The sequence below is a fragment of the Carassius auratus genome, chromosome 22 (genome assembly GCF_003368295.1).
Source record: "Carassius auratus strain Wakin chromosome 22, ASM336829v1, whole genome shotgun sequence".
NCBI classification, from domain to species: domain Eukaryota; kingdom Metazoa; phylum Chordata; class Actinopteri; order Cypriniformes; family Cyprinidae; genus Carassius; species Carassius auratus.
This window is the reverse complement of record NC_039264.1, coordinates 3,881,033-3,901,299: the sequence shown is the minus strand read 5'-3', so window position 1 is coordinate 3,901,299 and position 20,267 is coordinate 3,881,033. Positions and strand designations below refer to the sequence as shown.

Genomic DNA, 20,267 nt, shown 5'->3' with positions numbered 1-20,267 from the left:
GAATTTGTGCTCTGCATTTAACCCATCTGAAATGCACACACACACTGTGAGCACACACCCGGAGCAGTGGGTATATATATATATATATATATATATATATATATATATATATATATATATATATATATATATATATATATATATAACATATAAATTAAGAAAATGTGTGTTACTTTTCATATTTGTTTATACTTATGTATATTTACACTAATGGATATTTTAAAACAATTTTACTGGAATAAATTGTTATTATAATTCCTTTTGGACAAATGATCAAATATCTTTTTTATTTTTCTTTGTGATTTATGATTAAGTGTTTGGGCTATTTCAATATATTTGAAATATTTGTATATTCATATTTCATAAACATTTCAAATTATTTTTTTTAAATACATTTGATTATATTAAGTGTAAATAATCTGGATATATATATATATATATAAATGAATTCAGAAATATGTATTTTTATGTCGATAATTATAAATGTTTACATCAATGCATTTTTTTTTATTATAGTTAATTATTTATCATTCTAATAATTTTTGGCAAAAATATTGGATTGTGGATATTTACTGGGAAATATTTAAAAATACATTTTAATATATTCATGTTCTCATCAATATTTCAAATAAGTTTATGGATATTTGAAATGTATTTAATAAATATATACATTTATAAAATATCCATGCATTTTTAAATTTAGAATTATGAATGGTTTACATTAATGCATTTTTAAAATAATATTTTAGTGAATTATTCGGCACTGTAATAAATTATACAAAAAGCACATCCATTTCTTTGCTTTGGAAGTGGATATTTATTTACCAGTAATGTACATGTGAAATATATATATATATATATATATATATATATATATATATAAACAATATTTAATTTATCATTATTAGTATTATATTAACATTAGTACTGTTTTTTAATAAGTGCTAAATATGTTTAGTTAGAAGTACTTTATTAAAATTCAGGCATTTCTTTTAGATGTAATATGCATATTTAGATGCATTTTTTTTTTTACCATATCTACCATGTTTTTGCAGACATTAACGAGTGTGAGGTGATGCCTAACCTGTGTAAGAACGGCCAGTGCATCAACAGCGTCGGCTCTTTCCGCTGCCATTGCAACGTGGGTTACACCAATGACTTCACTGGCACTTCCTGTGTCGGTACGTTCTCCTCGCTCACCATAACCCTCATTTAAGACAACAAAGTGTGGTACGGTTCAAAAAGCCTGTTTTTGATCCAATACTTGATGCTTTTCAATTAGATATGGACGAGTGCTCTCAGTCGCCCAAGCCGTGCAATTTCCTGTGCAAAAACACTGAAGGCAGTTACCTGTGCTCATGTCCCAGAGGATATATCCTACAGCCTGATGGGAAGACCTGCAAAGGTTAGCTCATAATCAAAGCGTATATTTGTCCTTGATGCAATAAAATATGCTCATAGCAATAATCAGTCCCAATGTGTGTGCTAAAATGAAAAACGGCTTATTTCATCCCAGATTTGGATGAGTGCTCAACCAAGCAGCACAACTGTCAGTTCCTGTGTGTCAACACGATCGGTGGCTTCACCTGTAAATGCCCCTCGGGCTTCATGCAGCACCAGACGGCATGCATAGGTGAGGGATATGAACTCAAACCACCCGCTAACATGCCTAGCCCAGAATCTAAATAATTGAGCAGGTCATTTGGAGCTAAAATTGCCTCCATGCTTCATCTCGTAGACAACAACGAATGCAGCAATCAGCCGAACGTATGTGGCTCCCGCGCCTCCTGCCTTAACACCCCCGGAAGCTTCAACTGCGAATGTCAGAAGGGCTTCTCTCTGGATGCCACCGGACTCAACTGTGACGGTAGGTTTTAAATTTTAGGCCCATTAGAAATATTTTTGCACTAAGCACCAATGCAAACATCACTTGTTAAAAGCTGTCATATGCTTTTGTTGAAACCATCTATTCAGTGCATAATCATGTGTAACAGCAGAATTTTTGGTGGAAAACTACATTACCCATGATGCTTTACAGACAATTCCACCAATCAGAGAGTTGTGGTGCTAAAATTGTGCCTATATCACTTGCGCACTCCCACAAAGCACCATAAAGGACATAATCAAGCCGCTCTCAAATTACTTAAATTAGTGCTGTCAAAATGCGTTAACCCAAGCGATACATTTTTTCCTGTTTAATACGTTAAAATATTTAATGCAATTAAGGCAGGGCCTTAAACGTATTTGATTTTTTCTTGAAAACAAATCTCTTTACACCTCTTTACGACCACATCAAATGGGAGACTTTCCCAAATGCACACTACAACTTTAAATTTAGAAAAAATATGCGATTAATTAGTACAAATGTTTTTACGTCTATACAAATTTTACTGTCTTTAAGTTCTAGCTAAACTTTTTACGCGTTCTGCTCCATCTCGCACACGGCCGTTTCAATGTGGCTTTCAAAGCATATTCAGCACATAGCACCTTGTGGACTCGTTCTGTCTCAACACTCACCTCATGCCAGCGCTGTTGTACGTAGATGTCAGTGGACCATTCTGATTATAAAAATTGCATCACACGGACAGTGTGCGGACCATCACGGATCATGACCGGCCGAAGTACACTTGGGCTTTAGACTGTCATTTGCAATACTTCTTGGAATTGTTTGGTTTGGTTCATCGCATATAATGCTTTAACAAAGCATTTTTTCAAAATCCCAATAGGAAAATTGATTGAAAAGAAAGTACTTAAGGAACCAACACCACTTAGAAGGTGGACGGACAAGATTAGAATCACATGCTAACCTGATTTTGGTTTCTGACAGACGTTGATGAATGTGGTGGAAACCACCGGTGCCAACATGGCTGCCAGAACATGTTGGGAGGCTTTCGTTGCGGATGTCCGCAGGGTTACGTTCAGCACTACCAGTGGAATCAGTGTGTGGGTGAGTATTTCTGCGCAGATGAATAGCGATTCTCAGTTGCACAGTTGTTCTAATTTCTGCGTCTTCCATTCACCCAGACGAGAATGAATGTGCCGGGAACCAAGTCTGTGGGTCTGCATCTTGCTATAACACTCTGGGCAGCTATAAGTGCATGTGCCCATCAGGTTTCGACTTTGAGCTCTCTGCTGGCGGATGCCAGGATGTTAACGAATGTGCGCTGAACAATAACCCCTGCAGCTATGGCTGCTCCAACACAGATGGTGGATACTTGTGCGGATGTCCCGGGGGCTTCTTCAGAGCAGGACAAGGGTGAGTAATTAAGGCTAGCCTGCTCATTTTTGTGTATGCCACAAGTGTGCATTCCTGCTCGACAACTTTCTTTCAGAGTTCAGCCCCACCTTTCTACAATGCACCCAACTTGGATGCTTCTAGTAATCCAGAAGAGCTTTACTAGCTAGTTCAAGGGATAAAGTCTAAGAAGGTGGCCCTTCAGTAGCAGGACTGGATACCCAAATAGTTTGAACATACTGTACACTATATAGTAGGGAGGTCAACTCTGGTCTTGGAAGGCCACTGTCCTGCAGGGTTTAGCTTTAGCCCCAAGTATCGCAAACCCAGGTTACAAAGGTCTTCAGGATTAGCGCTAGAATCCACAGGAGTCTCCATCCAACCCTGCTCCTGGAGAACTACCATACTTCAAAGTTCAGTTACATCCTGTGTCAACCACACCGAAGGTTGCTTGGTAATTACAGACAGGTGTGTTGGAGCAGCATTGGAACTGAAGTTTGCAAGGACGGTCTCTCCAGGAGCAGAGTAGATCCCTGCTCTATAGGTTGTTGGGCCTCCAGAACAAGAATTTGGAAATCACTTCCCTGAACTGTATAAGTGCAAAGAATGCATTAATGTTTCACCATTTTTCATTTCTAGGCACTGCATCACAGGAGCGGGCTTCCAGGGTCAGTTTGGCTCAGAGGGAGTGGATGACGAAGACTCATTGTCACCAGAGGCCTGCTATGAATGCAAGATCAATGGTGACCTTGGAAAGAAAGGTCGCCATAGGCGTAATTCTGACGCTAATGAGCTCAAGGTACTTTTGAGTACTGTCCATCTCTCTTTAGATGTCTTGTTGTCAATATAGCCAAAGTGCTAAGACTGAAAGGGTGTAAGACTTAAATCTTTCAGATGCTTCTTCTAAGGTTTCCAACTCTTCTGTCCTTCCCTCAGGAGACGGTGAGCTTAGCCAGCATGGATGTCCAGACCGCTATCCCCATGAACCTCAGTCTGGCACAGCTGCAAAACAAGGAACCCCTACTTGAGTTGCTTCCAGCCCTGGAGCCGCTTGAGCACCATGTGCGCTATGTCATAACGCATGGAAACCAAGGTGACCACTTCCGCATCCTGGAGCGTCGCGATGGGAAGAGCGTTCTGCGGCTGGGTCGAAAGCCACCCCCTCCAGGTTTGTACCGCTTGGAGATTGCCAGCTTGCGTCTGTTCGGTCCGCGCAAACTTCATCAAATGGAGGACCAACATGACAGCTACTACTTGCTGGGCGAGATTGGCGATGCACTGCGCATCAAGCTGCACATCCACCTGCACTGAGACTGACCCTTGACCACGTGCCCTTCACTGCAGGGCGTAGGCTCTGCAAGACTGTCAATTTACCGCCATGTTTTGGGTTCGTTTTTTTTTTTGCCATCCTTTCATGTCAGCTCCTACCGACTCCACCAGGTTCGGTGGAATATGTACATATACCACCACAAATTAGCAGGAGTGCGTTAGCACTAGCTTTAGCACCCACTTTTACCAGAGGGACAATCAGAAAAATCAGTCGTAAAGACAATTTAATTTTAGTATGGCTATTACAGTTGTAAACTGTCAAAATTATCATGAAATGACATTTCAGTCTTTAGTGCACATAAAAACGTTGCATTATAGATGAAGAAAAATATAAAGACTGTTCACTCACCTCGATATCTCAGTATAAACTGGGGTAAAAAGTTTATTCCATTCAGTATTTAGTCATTCATCAAGTATTGTACTGTCTTTAAAACTAAACACAAAAAAGGTCACACTGCAGCAATTTTTCAGGTTTAAACATGAGTCAAAACATGAGTTTCAAACTGCTTATGGTTCTCGAAACTTTTTACGAGTCTTTTTACACAATATTTCTGGGACATTCTGGAGTGTTTGCATGAGCTGCCACATCGCATTACCTCATTTTACACACATGCACGAGAACACACACAAATATATGTACCGAAGTTAGGACAGGAGTGGTGCTCAATTTGCACTGGGCCTCCTCTGCGTAATTTAATCAGGGAAAAATCATTCCAAAAATGGCTGCGACTGTCTAAAGGGTTTTCGAATATGCATGTTATGTTGCACAAACTTGGCATTCACATTTGAAGCATTTTCTTCTCCATACTTGTGTGCTCTTGTTGGTGTATTTGACAAAGACCTGCTTGGCAAACAGAGCACATACGAATGGAGAACTGGCAGCCTGCTGGGTAAACCAACTAGAGGCCATTTTTGATTGCAGCTGGAGATGTGCAGTCTCAATTGTACATAAGGATTGTTTGGCAAGCCGTCCTCCTAAACACTCCAGATACGGACACGCAAACACACATTTTCAACTTTCAAGTGTAGTAACGATTACTAGGTGACCCTCGTTTCTTAGTTTCACAGTAACCGCGAAACAAACAAGGTGCTAAGATTCCAACGTACGCTGTACTACGAACTGATTTGTGGATCGCTAACGTGACATTTTTCAAAAGGTCTTTTGTGTTTTATTTTATTTCATGTGTGATTGTCTTTTGTACTGTCTCAATGCTGAAAAATCATTACCATCAAAGCTTGTTGAAAATTGTAATTGTATATTTTAAAGTGAAATGTAGTTTTTGTTTGTATTTCTTCTTCTTTTGTATTCTCAAGCATCAAGACTGCCAAACCAAATATTTACTTGTACACATTAGATAAATAGCCTTTAAGAGCTGTTGACTTTGTTTTTCCTCTGAATACTGACAATTAATGATCACGGCGTACTTAATTTACTGTCACTGAGCACTACGTGACGTACATCACTGTTTACATGAGCTTGTCCATTGATCATCTAAATTAATAATACTGTAGTTTATTGCAACGACCAGCAATATTGGACTGTTTTCAAAGGCTGTAAACAAAGTGATTTTGGTGCTAGAATGACAAAACTGTTTCTTGAACATCACAGTAACTGCACTGTACGACAGCCTGAGCTATATTTATGCATAATCATTTGTCTAACTTGGGAACTTTGTATACTTTCATATCTTTTGTTTTTGTTGATGCCACTACATGTAAAAGAGCGAATGTGCGTGACTGTACTGTATGTCAAAAAATCAGCAGCAAACTTGAAATAGTCATCAAGCTAGTGTTGGGTTACGAACTACAGACCAAAGAAAGTGGACCGGGTCGCTCAGGATGTCATCCCATACCATAAATCCCAGAGGTGCATTGATTAGGGCATCTGTATGAATTCCTTTGAGCCATAAACATGCATGACGGAGAAACCTGAGCACCCCGTTCACTGCTAATGAGTAATTCCAAATGCATTGTTTTTAAACCATTTTTGATCCATCTGTTAGATCGGAGTGATCCGCACAATGTTTGTGAACATCTGTACGAAACAACAAATGGCAATAAAACAACATGGGTTATATTTTTAAACCTTTGTCTTTCTGTTCTCTTTGTGCAAAAGGCTATTTTTAGCCATGCTAAAGAGATCTAGCGAGCGTATCCAAGTGGAAATGGCTTATTGATCTCAGAAGGGTGGCCACTTCGTCTGGAAGATTTTGGAAGGCTTAAGTGAATAAACCCAGTTTTATTTCAGACAAAAGGGAATTAGGAAAATATCCAAACTACTTACAAAACTCACAAAGCAAACGCAAGCTCCAATGTTTCTTGGCATATCACCATTCTTTGCACATCCGTCCAAATGAGAGCTGCAAATTCAAGACGACACATTAGCAAAAAGGGAACTCCAAATCGGAGCGGGGATATAAAAATATATCTTTCGGACGATTCTAAACCTTTCTTCGATCACAACCGTTTCAGAGAGCTCGGTACATCAGCAAACAGACAACCAATGACAGGAACAACCTTCAATATATGAGAACATATGGCTTATATATATATATACACATAGTCAAAAGTACAAGAAACAGCAATAATAATACAAGGACAGAAGTTCAGAAATCTTAAAGGGATTTTTGCTCCAAATCCAGAACATCCTCAGAAACGTATAAAGTTTAGAACGGGTCTGTCGAAGGCAGCAGGTATGTCGGACATACTCTGACTTTCCAATACTGAAGTTTTCCTTAAAGATGTATTTTGTGCAAATTTACCATGCTAAATAGACAAAATCAAATGGAGTATGCCATAATCATGGTAGAAGGCTTATTTAATTTTACACCAATGAAAACGAGGCAATGAGGGCAGCAATGACTAAGCAGGAACAAAGTGTAAATTGCTTTGGAAACCAAGTTAAATCCAAAGCAACAATTGAATGAAATTTCAGTGATCTTTACAGTGTAAATTGTATATAAACCATTTGTTGAATTCAACGCAACAATTAACAGAAATTGACATTTTAATGACACTTAAGTGATCTGTGTAAACTTAGCGAAAACCATTTGCTGAATTCACTGAAACAATTAACGTGTTTTTCTCACTACTCCCTGATGTGTGCGTGCACTTGGATTGGTTAAATGCAGAGCACAAATTCCAAGTATGGGACACCATTCTTGGCAACACGTGCTTTCCTTTCCTTTCTTTTCCTTTTAAATCAGTTTACAGCAACAATTGACATAGCCACATTTTCAGTTGCATTAAATTAAATATGCCATCTACATGAGTCCATTGAAGGGTTTCATCATGTCTTTTACAATTAAGATTCATCTACAGTAACAAAGTATGTACAGTAGCTGAAGGGTAGTAACGGTTCACAGTTAGCATTGTGTTGGGCACCTTGAACCGTTGACTTCATGTGTTTGTTCGTTGTAGACCTTGTAGACCGTCCTGAGGAAGTAGCTACAGCGGAAGAAATGGACGACCCTGTTAATTCGGTTAAGTTTTCGCCCAAAGTGTATTTCAAGGTACTGTATACATGGCACGTGCATTCCCTGGGAATCAAACCCATGATGGTTTAAGCGCAATTAGCTACAGGCTTGGAGTCATGCCACAGGTTGGGGTAAGGCAGGTGGTGTGTCAAGGTCACATGACTACACCAGGGCGTAATCAAACTGGCCCCGCTCGAAGCCCTCCTTGTGATCGGTCCAAGATGAAGCGGGCATTCGGCTGTAAGGGTCCAGCAAGATCCGGAAGCAACGCACCAACAGGAAAATCAAAAACAGCATCAGGAGACCCACGAATGCGAAGGCCGTCCTTTGCTCAGCATCGCCACCAAGAGGTGGGCTGCTGGGGACCCCGGCAAATGACGGCCCCGGCGAGAGCAGCTCATAGTCTAACGTGGACACATCGCTCATCCTCCAGGGGGGGCGACGACAGAACTTGCAAGCTGTCGCAAGAGTGGGTGGGACAGAGAGATTGGCCAGATTGATGCGGCGACCTCGATGTGAACAAACGAGGCCAAAGTGGACACCTTCGAACGAGTGACGGACACGCAAAGTGACACAAGTGGAGCAATCCGGGACCAAGAGGGGTCAAAACGACAGGCTTTTTTTATTCCAGACCTGTCAAATCGTATCTGATACGCAAGTGGAGCAGCGCAAGCCGATGGGACATGACACAACGGGCTGCCACAATGCATAAAAACAGCAAGAACTCGAGTCACACGCTCGTTTCTTTTGGCTGCAGGGATGGGGCTAATTGGTTCCAGATGGGACACGGTTTGCAGGTGTTGTCCCTACGTTGGGCGCCAGTTTATGGATGGCCTCACGGCAAGCATCCCATTTCTAACTGCCGCTGAAAGCGTCAGACAATGAACATCAGACACCTAATCAGATCAGATAAATATGCGAAGCCGGGAAAGCCGTGTGTTCAAGCGAGTTTAATTGAGTGGGCTCCAGTAGGTGTGCATTAGGTTGATGAGTCAGAGATGATCTGTTCCTTCGTGCTTGTGTTTTCTCACACAGAAGCGTCTTGTAAGGTTGGTACTATTGATGGAGGCTGGCTAATGTCTGGTATAGTGTGGATTTCAGGGCCAGGATGGGATGTAGGTGGACAGCACAGAGTCACAGAAACGACGCCTTCGCTACAGAGCGTTTGGCCTCTGGTCTGTTGTACTTCACCCTGTAAACACACAACACACACGAATTCAGCATTTAATCTGTTTAGTTGCATGACCATTAACTGTTCCTAAACCCAAAAAAGCTCACAGTGAAGAAGCTATTATGTGCATTTCAGAAGTGTACACTGGATGTTACCACAATGTATTAAAAAAAAATTTAAACTTGGCCTGGGGCACATTTGGCACGTTAATTTTTTTGTTAAAACAGTAAAAATAAAATAAAAATCATATATATATATATATATATATATATATATATATATATATATATATATATATATATATATATATATATATATTAGGATGATATTAAATGGCAGAAGATCGCATTACTCATGTTTTCAGTAGATTGTTGATCATGTTAATGATGTGGAGGCTTATAAAGTCATGTGTCAAATCTGAGCGCCTGAATGAATGTTTCTACTAATCCGAGCAAAACTTCTATAATTACCCTGACACTCTACGTAATGGTGAAGCTGATTACAAAACGGCAATACCAGCAAAAGCGGCTGTTGTAAATGTAGTCTTTATCCATCAGCGGGGCTTTTTAACGAATCATTAGCGGCCTCCTGGAGGAAACCAAATAAGCATTTGTGAATAATACGAGTCTCACTCTCTCGAGTGTCGCTGGTCTGGGATCACAGGATGCAAAATGTCAGCAGACGATTATCTTAAACTTGTGAACAGCAGCAGCCTGATTAAAGCGATCAGACAGAGACAAGGGGAAAGATGGATGACTGGCGCAGAAATCACTGGTGCTGAATGGACGGGCCCAAGCCTCATGATGGATGACGGGACGATGTGAAGATCTGGGACGACGCTCTCTTCACGCGAGCCGTATCTCTGCGTCCTGTGCTGCTCGCTCTGGCCACTTCATCAACGGGACTTAATCAATCAGCTCTTCCCTGAGACACGAGAGCAAGAGTCCCAAGGGTCTTACAGAGCAGAGGGAAATTTTACTGTGCAAAATAAATATATATAGCACTTTATTTTACAGTCCTGTTCCTCATGTACATACTATGTACTTATTATAGTAATTACAATAACCTTGTAATAACTAGGTACTAACCCTGAACCTACCCCTAAACCTAACCCTACCCCATGTAGTTACCCTGTATTACCAGAACTTTCTTAGATAAATACACTGTAAGTACACTATAAAGTACATGGCAGTACACATACTGTAAAATAAAGTGCAACCTATATATATATATAAATGCTGCTGCTGTCAAAAACAAATTAATAACTTACAATAAATAACACTATACTACTAATAAATAAGCGATAAATTATAGTGTTATTATTAGTAATAAAATTTATGTAATTATTATTTCTATAATTATTATAAATAACCAGTAAAAATTTAATAAAATTTAGATTTTCAACATTTCATTAATTAATTCATTCCCTAATATTAAATGAATTAATATTATATTAATAAACCAGCAAAATAATTTATTTAAAATTATAATTAATTTTTGTAAATTTTATTATTATTATTCAATTAATATGAATAAACCAGTAAAAAATAATAATTTATTACAATTATTTTTTTAACATTTGCTTAATTTTATTATTTTTATTTAGATTTAACATTTTATTTATAAATTCATTAATTCACTATTATTATTGTTATTATTCAATTAGAGGGGTCATATGATGTTGCTAAAAAACACATAATTTTGTGTATTTGGTGTAATGAAATGTGTTTAAGGTAAAAAAAGAAAGAAAGAAATAAAACCTTATTTTCCACATACTGTAAATTATTGTAGGTCTAGTAAAATTTTGTAAAATCATTTATATTAAAAACTGTATTTTTATTTTCAACACTTTATTCATTCATTAACTTATCATCACCATAATTGTCGTCATCATTATCATAATTAAATGAATGGATAAAGATGCTTCTATTTCTATACTAATTGTTATATTTTATTAATTTAAGAAAAAATGCTACTACTAATAATAAAACTACTGAACAGGAATTTACATGATGCAAATTTTATATTTAAATATTTATTTAAATTATAGTATAGTTTTGATTCTATTTACTCATTCTTTTAATAATGTTATTTAAAAAAATAAAAATAAATTAATGATAGTAAAAATAAATACTAATAATGCTTACAATAATAATAATAATGACTAAAATATGTATAAATGTTCAAATTGACCAAAGTTGATATTGTGGTCTATATAATACTACCTCAGTATTAACAGTAAAAAAAGAGGTCCTTCGATTCAATTTTTTTATATATGATTCTGCAATGATTCACATATTTGACAGTCCATGGCCTCAAAAAGTCTGTGGATCTGATGAAAATGTCCAAGTTCATACTGACACTTAACTGCAAATCTGATCCCAGTTTGAAACCCTAGATGACAAATGAGAGCCACGTCACCTCGCTGGTGCTCAGCTCGGAGATATCAGAGATCTGGTTTGTGTTTTCTGTCCTTCAGACACTGAGGGTGAACGGCTGGAGCAGATGGAAACCCAGCAGGTCTTCAGAAACACAGGTCACAGCCAGAGGACTCGTCTCAGAGCAAACACTCAACGAATCTGTGGGACCCTAAACAACATCTACCTGGTCAGAAGTGCATGTTTGTGCAATAACAGGGCCGGTTGCCAGATCCTCAGGCTGTTAAACCCCCTCAATGACATCAACAGGATCAATTAACAAGTAAACAGGACAGGAATACATCTTTCTTTCTGTTCATGATGAATGAAACCAACCGTGGTTAATGTGCTCTTAAAAACTGTTCAAAAATACCTTTTTGGTCCTTCTTTAGGGTCCTTAGTGATACTTATATGCTGTATGGTGTACTGTATATTATATTTCATATTCTACTGTTTATTAAATATTAAATATTATATTTGATAGAAGTTGTTTACGGAGTTAAATGTTTAATGCAAGAAGTCAAACGTAGTATAACTAGTTAAAAAAATTGTCTAGGCATGTTTTATGCTTTTTTAATTTCTTATAACAATACATTTACATTTATATAATGCATTATAAAATTATTCTCAAATTATACTATGGCTGAGTAAAAGGTATAATGCATGAAATAAAAATAGAAATAATAATAAAAATAATAATAACCACTACAGTAAAAAATTATAATAAAACAGTACATATTATAATATATCATTTTGTATTATACTTTACAAAAATTAAATATTTTATGTATATTGTTTCAAAAATAATAAATTACATAATAATAATAATAATAATAACAAATAACAGTAAAAGTCAAGACATGTTTTGTGCTTTTTTCCCCCATTATTATAAAATAATGCATTACTTTCATATAATACATTATAAAGTTGGAAAGATATTTCTGTATGCAGTTTATGATTTCTATTATATTCAATTATGGCTTCTAATAGTGTAATAAAGCAAAACTCAAAAAGGCATGTTTTATGCTTTTTTTCATTAATTGAACACAAGGATAGATTATGTTTTAATAACAAGAACTAACAACATTTTATAAACAATATTTGTTGTTTATAAACATTTATTCATGCATTTATCTACATATATAATTCATATCTAAATGTATTTATTTCCTGTTTTTGAAAGAAGTCTCTCATGTTCACCAAGGCGGTGTTTATTTGATCAAAAATACAGTAAAAATTCTTAAATATTATTAAAATATAAAATAACTATTTTCTGTTGTATTATCTGTTAAAATATAATTTATTCCTGTGATCAAATCTGAATTTTCAGCATCATTTCTCCATTCTTGTGTCACACGATCCTTCAAAATTCATATTAGGAATCACGATTTGCTGCATTTCTGATCATTATCAATGTTGAAAACAAGTTTTTTCTTTTCAGGATTCGCTGATGACTAGAAAGCTCATAAGAACAGCATTTATTTGCAACATAAATATTTTCCAACATTATAAATGTCTTCACTGTCGCTTTTGATCAATCTAATGCATCCTTGCAGAACAAACCTATTCATTTATTTCAGAAAAGCCCTCACCGGACTAAAAGTTTCTCATGACGCATCAGATTCTCCATCACAGTAGTAAATGTGTGTGTGTGTTTGAGGAAGAAACTCTCCTCAGCTCTTCCTCATCTGAAAACGAACGGCTTTTCATTAACAAGCTCCTCGGGGAGGAAACGTCCGCGTGGTGTCTCCGCTTTCGGCCCGCAGGAACGTTTGTGAGGAAAACGACTGAAACCCAGCTCATTATTCACTGAGACGGACCAAACGGCCGGATTCGTCATTATTTGTCCGAGAGCCCTCTCCGAAACTAATTAAAGGACACAGTATAATGACAAACGAATGGTGTTAGCATTGAAGAAATGCTAACGGAGGGCTAACAGCGAATTCGGTTCAATTTTCCCGCCAGCTGGATGTTTATCAAGATAGAACGGGTCTGGGAAGAGAAAGGAAAGGAGAGATGACGCCATCCATCTCGACCGTTACTGCTGACAGTCTTTGATTTTTCGCTTTATGTTTCTGTTCGTGTGCTCGTGTGTATTCATCAATAACGGATCACTGTCACCGGCGGCACGTCTGCGGGAAACGTCCCGCTCACCTTGAGCTCACCACCAAAGTGAAATATCATGGGGATGATGGGGAAGTGTGGGGTTTTCATACGAGTACAGGGATGTAAAATTATTCATAGTTATTCATGAACTCATATCGAGATTTGAGAATCTGGACCTCCGATTCAATGAGAAATGGCAGATTCAATAAGGAGAAGCAGCAAAAATATTAGAAGGGGAAATAATTTAATAAAATTTAAATAAACTTCTAAGTGCACATTGTAAATAAATTACAATAATGCAAATTAAACAATATTAAATCTATAACGTCATATAAAAATAATAATAAAAAAGTAAAATAAAAATACTTAAAGCATATAAAACAGAACATGTAAAATTCAAATAAAGTAAAATAATGTTATAAAAAGAACATAAACGTTTAAAAAACACATTTAAATATTTAAAATGATGTACTTTTGCATTTCGATAATTGATCATGCTAACATTTAATAACACTATCTTTAAACAATATTAAAAGTACAGATTACATTTAAAGTTTTTAAATTATGTACTGTTATTATAATATTACCTTAAGTGCTCTTGCTTTTCAAATGAAAACGATTAAATACGAAAACTTTTACTTAAAAATGTTAAATAAAAAATAAATACAAATGTTTTATCATAAAGTCAGTTGCAATATTTGATACTAAAGATCTCCAAAAAGTATAAATAGAAATATTTTTATATTTTATAAATATTCTTCCGATTTTTTTTATCCAATTATCTTCCATTTATCAGTTATTGGCCCTAAAGGAAAAAATCATTTATGTTTTAGATTATTTATTTATTTATTTTCAGATTCTTCAACAACATTGCATCTTTTATAAACAAAACAAGTGACTGTATTTATACCCAAATCACTGAAGCATACAGTCAACTGATTCATTTAGAAATGAAACAAGTGTCTGTCTTTGTGATGGAGCTGATGAATATTCAGTAAACGGATTTGTTAAAAAGCACAGAATCATTGAGGAAAAGGGAGTCGCTGAATCATTATTTCAGCAGATTCGTTTGAAAGCACTGATTCATACAGAAACAAGCAGCTTCCTTCATGAATGCGAGTCACTGAATCATTCACTCAACTCTGGTTCTTTTATTTTTAGAAAAAACAACAACTAGTCACCGAATTAGAATTTGAAAATATTGGCATTTGAATAAAAACATTGCATACAGAGTTGGTCTACGATGATAAATCATCAGAATGTGTCGCGATTCTCTCTGGAATCAGTTCTGAGCTTAGTTTTTAACAGCAGATGGCACTCTACTCTAGTTTTTATGAATGATTATTTTAGGTTCAAGTGTGTGGTACAGGATTTGGAAACGAGCAGAAGTAGCGCCATCTGCTGTTCAAAACTAGGCTCTGAATCGACTCGAGGAAATCGATGTTGAATCATTTCTTGATTCACAATGCATTGATTTATTTGCATCCTTACTATAGAGTATTGTGAAGTGAAATACCCGAATACTTTGTAAGGACGGCTGGGCCCAGATCAGTCTGAACGTGTCAGTGTTAACCTGGACTTGGCCTGTGGAGACTGAGAGGAAGTGATCTGTCAGCACTCCTGACGTCTTTAATTCACATCCCAAATCAAAGCATGAATTATTGAGCCGCGAGAGCGTTTGATGGACAGAGGAGACGGCAGTGAGTGAGCGCTTCGGACAGCACTGGTCCTTAGCGGGACGTCCTCCACCTGGTGTCAGTCGGGACGGGAAGTGAGGGGTGGCGGAAAAAACTTTTGGACTACCTGACTACATACTTAAACTTAACTTTAAAGTAATAATATTACTAATAAAACCAGACACAACCAGATTAACATAACTGGGTTAAAAACATTGAGCAACAGTGACTCAAAAGGACAACACCGATCGCTGCCTAAGGTGAGTTAACACCGGCCACTGAATACTGAAGAGAGAGAGAGAGAGAGAGAGAGAGTGACGCTGTGTCATGTCAAACCTCAGCAAATGTGTGTTGAAAAATGTGCCTCGCTGTCGGGAGGAGGGCAAGATTGAGACGCCAGAGGAGATAAAATGACTCCAGCCAAATCTTGACAATGGGAGATCCCAGCGCAGATGTACGCGAGCCCAGCTATTAAGAACAGATTATTGAATCACGGCAGATGGAAATAAAAACGCTGATTCCAGGAAAACGCAACAATCGCTTTGCCTGCGCCCACATCCGGCCCTGAAAGCTCAAATTCATCTTTCCACAGAGTCAAAAAAGGCTGGAGAACGAGAAGGTAGTGTTGGAGGGCAAAGGACACCCTGCTATCAAATAATGTGTTCCAGGGATGTTTTGCTGTTTCCATTAAGTTCTAAAAAAAACACTATTTCAGAATGTTCAAAACATCCACTTTTTTAAATCTTTAAAAACCGGTTATTTTCTTGGTTATGTAAACACTTAGTTTTCTATTTAATTTAGAATTCTCCAAATATTTTAGAAATGTTACTACTGAATTTTCTCGACATTTAAAGCATCAAGTTTGTGAAAGGTTTTAAAAACACAACTTCTAAAATTTTATTTTTTAAACATCCTAAGAATGTTTTTTGTAAATATTTCAAAATGTTTTTTATTGGTTATGCAAACATTGTTTTATCATTTTGCAAACATTATGGGAACATAACATCCAGTTTTTTTAAATGTTTTGAAAAAGTCAGTTATGGAAATGTTATTTTCAGAATGTTCTTAACCTTCAAAATGTAATGCAAACATTAATGTAACATTCCATTTTATCATTTTGCAAACATTATGGGAACATTAGAACTGAACGTTCAAAACAAACACCCAATTAAATAAATAATATAATAAAAATAAAATAATAAATACGTTTTAAAAATAAAAGTTATCAAAACTGGATTTTCTGAATGTTCAAAAACTTTCTATTTTGTAAACTTGCAAACGTTATGGAAACATTACTACTGAATATTCTCAGAGTGTTCAAAACATCCAGTTTTTAAAAGGTGCTGCAAATTAAGAAAACGTTATTTTTTTTAATGTATTCGGAACGCTTAAAACTAAATTATATTATTTATTATATATATTTTTAAAACATTTAAAATGCCACAGATTTTGAACATTCAGAGTTACATTTTTAAAACTTTTTTTTTTTTTTGCGAACAGTAAACGAACATTACGTTTTTTAATGTTTGCAAAATTACAAAGAACGTTTTTTTTTTTTTTTTTTATCCTGGTAATCCAACTTTCAGGAAACATTCAGTTTTAGAATTCTGCAAACATTATGAGAATGTTAGTACTGAACATTCTTTGAATGTTCTGAAAATGTCACAAACATCCAGGTAAAACAGTGTAGAAGAAAATGCTCCATGAACCATGTATAAATAACGTTTCAGTGCTAATGTTTTGAGAACATTACAGATAAAACGGAAGCTTCAATACATGTAACTTGAAGAACTATCGTTCATCATTTTGAGAGAACCTTGCCAGAACATTCTAAGAATGTTTCCTGTTGGCTGGGAAGGACATGTTTTTAAATTCACATCACTCGTCTGATCAGGCCTAAAGAGGCATATTATCATACAGCTACGCCCCATTGGTCCCTTCAAGCTAATTTTTGAGTGTAATTGCCTGACTCTGTAATTAATTTTGACTGACGCTTGTACTATTTTTGCACCGAAAACCTTATGAATGGTTTCTGTCGTGAACATGCTGACTGAGATTAATAACGCTGATCTTTTCAGCATTGCTTTATGGATGTGGGAGACCGATCTAATTGAATAGAAGTAGATCAGCAAAATTTTTCCCAATGAGAAAAATGATCCTGGATCTGAGTATTTGTTCCGTGCCATATCATCTGCATTACATCAGCTATGGCTTATGCTTTATAGTCTTATTTTATTAAAAGCAGATTACTGCATTATTTAAGAAGCCTTTCATAAATGGTTTCAAGCCATATATACACACTACAATCCATGAATTGAATTCTTTAGGTTTGATATAAAGCTACAGACTTTCATAAAATATTGATCAGAGTCTCAAGCTTTTTAATATATATTCGTAAAATGTATGGTGTGAGAAAAGATGTTAATATTTAATAAACTGCATATTCATCATCACATGCTTTCAAAATAATGAAATGCCCCAAAATGAGAGATTATCCTAATATCAGGGTATTCCACATAATATTAGTATTCATTAAAAATATGATCACATAACTGAACAAAAAAGTCCTAACATTACCACAAGGTGAAAAAAAAAATACTATGGTACTGCTATAGTACATGTCCAAAAGAACAAAGTATATGCATAGTATGGTGATGATCATCATGATTTAAAGGTTGGTTGGCAATATGAATGTCAATATGGCAATTTGAAATTACCATGGTAGGCTACTGAATGGTATTCATATCAATGTGTAAAATATAAGGTAATATAGGTGACCCTGGAAAACAAAACCAGTCAGAAGTAGCACAGGTTTATTAGCAATAATAGCCAACAATACATTATATGGGTCAAAATGATTGATTTTTATTATATGACAAAAATCATTAGGATATTAAGTAAAGATCATGTTCTATGAAGATGGAACTTAATTTTTGCTTAGTAATTTCCATTGCTAAGAACTTCATTAGGACAACTTTAAAGGCGATTTTCTTAGTATTTAGATGTTTTTGCACCCTCAGATTCCAGATTTTCAAATAGTTGCCTCTCTACAAACCATACATCAATGGAAATCTTATTCCGCTTTCAGATGTATAAATCAATCTAAATAAAATTTTAAAAAGACAAAATTTTATACATAAAGTACTGAATGATTGAGTAACGTTAGCTACTTGAGGTAACGTTAAATAAAAAACATTAAATGTACATTAAATGTGGTAGCCTACTTTTTCATACTTTTCTCTCTAATTATATAATCATAAAGATTTAAACAACTACATACAGTAATCTCAATTTCCTTAAGGTTAAATATATTTTTTATAGTATATAATCATGTCGAATAAATTAAAGTTTTCCTATATGACATCTATGTTATTTAGTTGGTTCTCTGTAAAATAACGGATTTCGCCTAAGCTCGCGTGAAAGCCGTTTAAAACGCGTCACACATCTAAATCGCCCTCAAACACGCATTAAATCTAAATACAGCGAAATAAGTAATAAAGTACTGACTAACCTGTTCGTTGTTGAGTGTGATGTGAGAGGAGAGTATCCTCCTCGGTGTCTGCTCGCGAAACTTGGGCGCGTTCAGCAGCTGCGCGCTCACGAGGCAGCTCCGACAGAGTGCGAGCCCGCGAACAAGCGCGCGACCTGCTCTTAAAGAACCCGCGTGCACCACATAGACCAATCAGAGCATAGAATTTCCTTTTTACTTACAGGGGTTGGCTTGATTTGGATCTTGCAGTGTGAATACAGTGGGACTTCATAAATAAATACCTAATCATTAATAAGTCATGAACAAATCTATAATAATCAACAGAGCATGGATTAAGCTGTTGTTTGTTTATGCTATTAAATTCAGCTAAAATAAAATTGAAGATTAATAAAAGAATCTAAATTATTCACTTATCTAAAATGATATTTGTATAAAATATATATTAACATATATTAATTTAACAAATATGGCCTATAACAGTTTTAATATATATATATATATATATATATATATATATATATATATATATATATATATATATATATATATATATATATATACATATATATATAATGTTTCATTTAAAGACAACTTGAGCTTTTCTGGTATTTTGACATATTTCAATCAAAATCTATTAACTAAATATAAATTTATTTAAAGAGTCACCAGCTTCAGGGTTGCATGTGAAGTGTCATAAAAATTATGTTTTGACTGTTCAGAAATAAACAACTCAACACATCCCTCTGTGATCAATGTGGCCCCCCATCTGTTCATGACAGCACCGGCCATCTGTTGCCAACAAGAAACCACATCCACCCAATTACATAACATGGATCTTTCCAAAAACACTAAATTTAAACGAGTGAGGATGCAGAAAAAAACATGATGTGATCAAAGAAAATGTCAGATCTCTGTTTGAATCCAAACCACAAGAAGGGACAACAAAACTCTTAAAATCATTGTAGACACACACACATATATATATATATATATATATATATATATATATATATATATATATATATATATATATATATATATATATATATATATATATATATATATAAAAACAATAATCATTATTCACCCTCATGTCATTCAAACCTGTACAAGTTTTTTATTTCTGCAGAACATAGAAGATATTTTGAAGAATGTTGGTAACCATATGGTTTCGGTTCACGTTGACTTGCATTATATGTAAAAAAGAACACACAATGGAAGTCAATGGGGGCCAAATCTGTTTGGTTACCAAAATTCTTAAAAATATCATCTTTTGTTTTCCACAAATGAAAGGAAGTCATGCAAGTTTGGAACGATGTAAGGGTGAATAATAATTACAGAATTTGTATTTTTGGGTGGCCTATATC

General features: G+C 35.7%; 1 protein-coding gene and 1 long non-coding RNA gene across 2 annotated transcripts in view; one reads left to right on the top strand and one right to left on the bottom strand.

The window, feature by feature from the left end:
* The window catches only part of LOC113039405 (fibrillin-2-like), a 44,975-nt gene extending 38,326 nt beyond the window's left edge, over nt 1-6,649 (top strand). The window contains exons 52-59 of the mRNA XM_026197302.1: nt 1,056-1,181; nt 1,283-1,405; nt 1,517-1,633; nt 1,739-1,867; nt 2,828-2,947; nt 3,025-3,256; nt 3,875-4,034; nt 4,172-6,649. Of these exons, the coding sequence (XP_026053087.1) occupies nt 1,056-1,181; nt 1,283-1,405; nt 1,517-1,633; nt 1,739-1,867; nt 2,828-2,947; nt 3,025-3,256; nt 3,875-4,034; nt 4,172-4,546 (1,382 nt within the window). The 3' untranslated portion in view covers nt 4,547-6,649. The remainder of the gene's footprint in view (nt 1-1,055; nt 1,182-1,282; nt 1,406-1,516; nt 1,634-1,738; nt 1,868-2,827; nt 2,948-3,024; nt 3,257-3,874; nt 4,035-4,171) is intronic.
* On the bottom strand, nt 4,628-19,021 carry LOC113039439 (uncharacterized). The gene is made up of 2 exons (XR_003275000.1): nt 18,922-19,021; nt 4,628-9,232 (listed from the first exon to the last, which is right to left on the bottom strand). It is a non-coding gene; the product is annotated as an uncharacterized LOC113039439 (long non-coding RNA).
* Nucleotides 19,022-20,267: the final 1,246 nt, after the last annotated feature.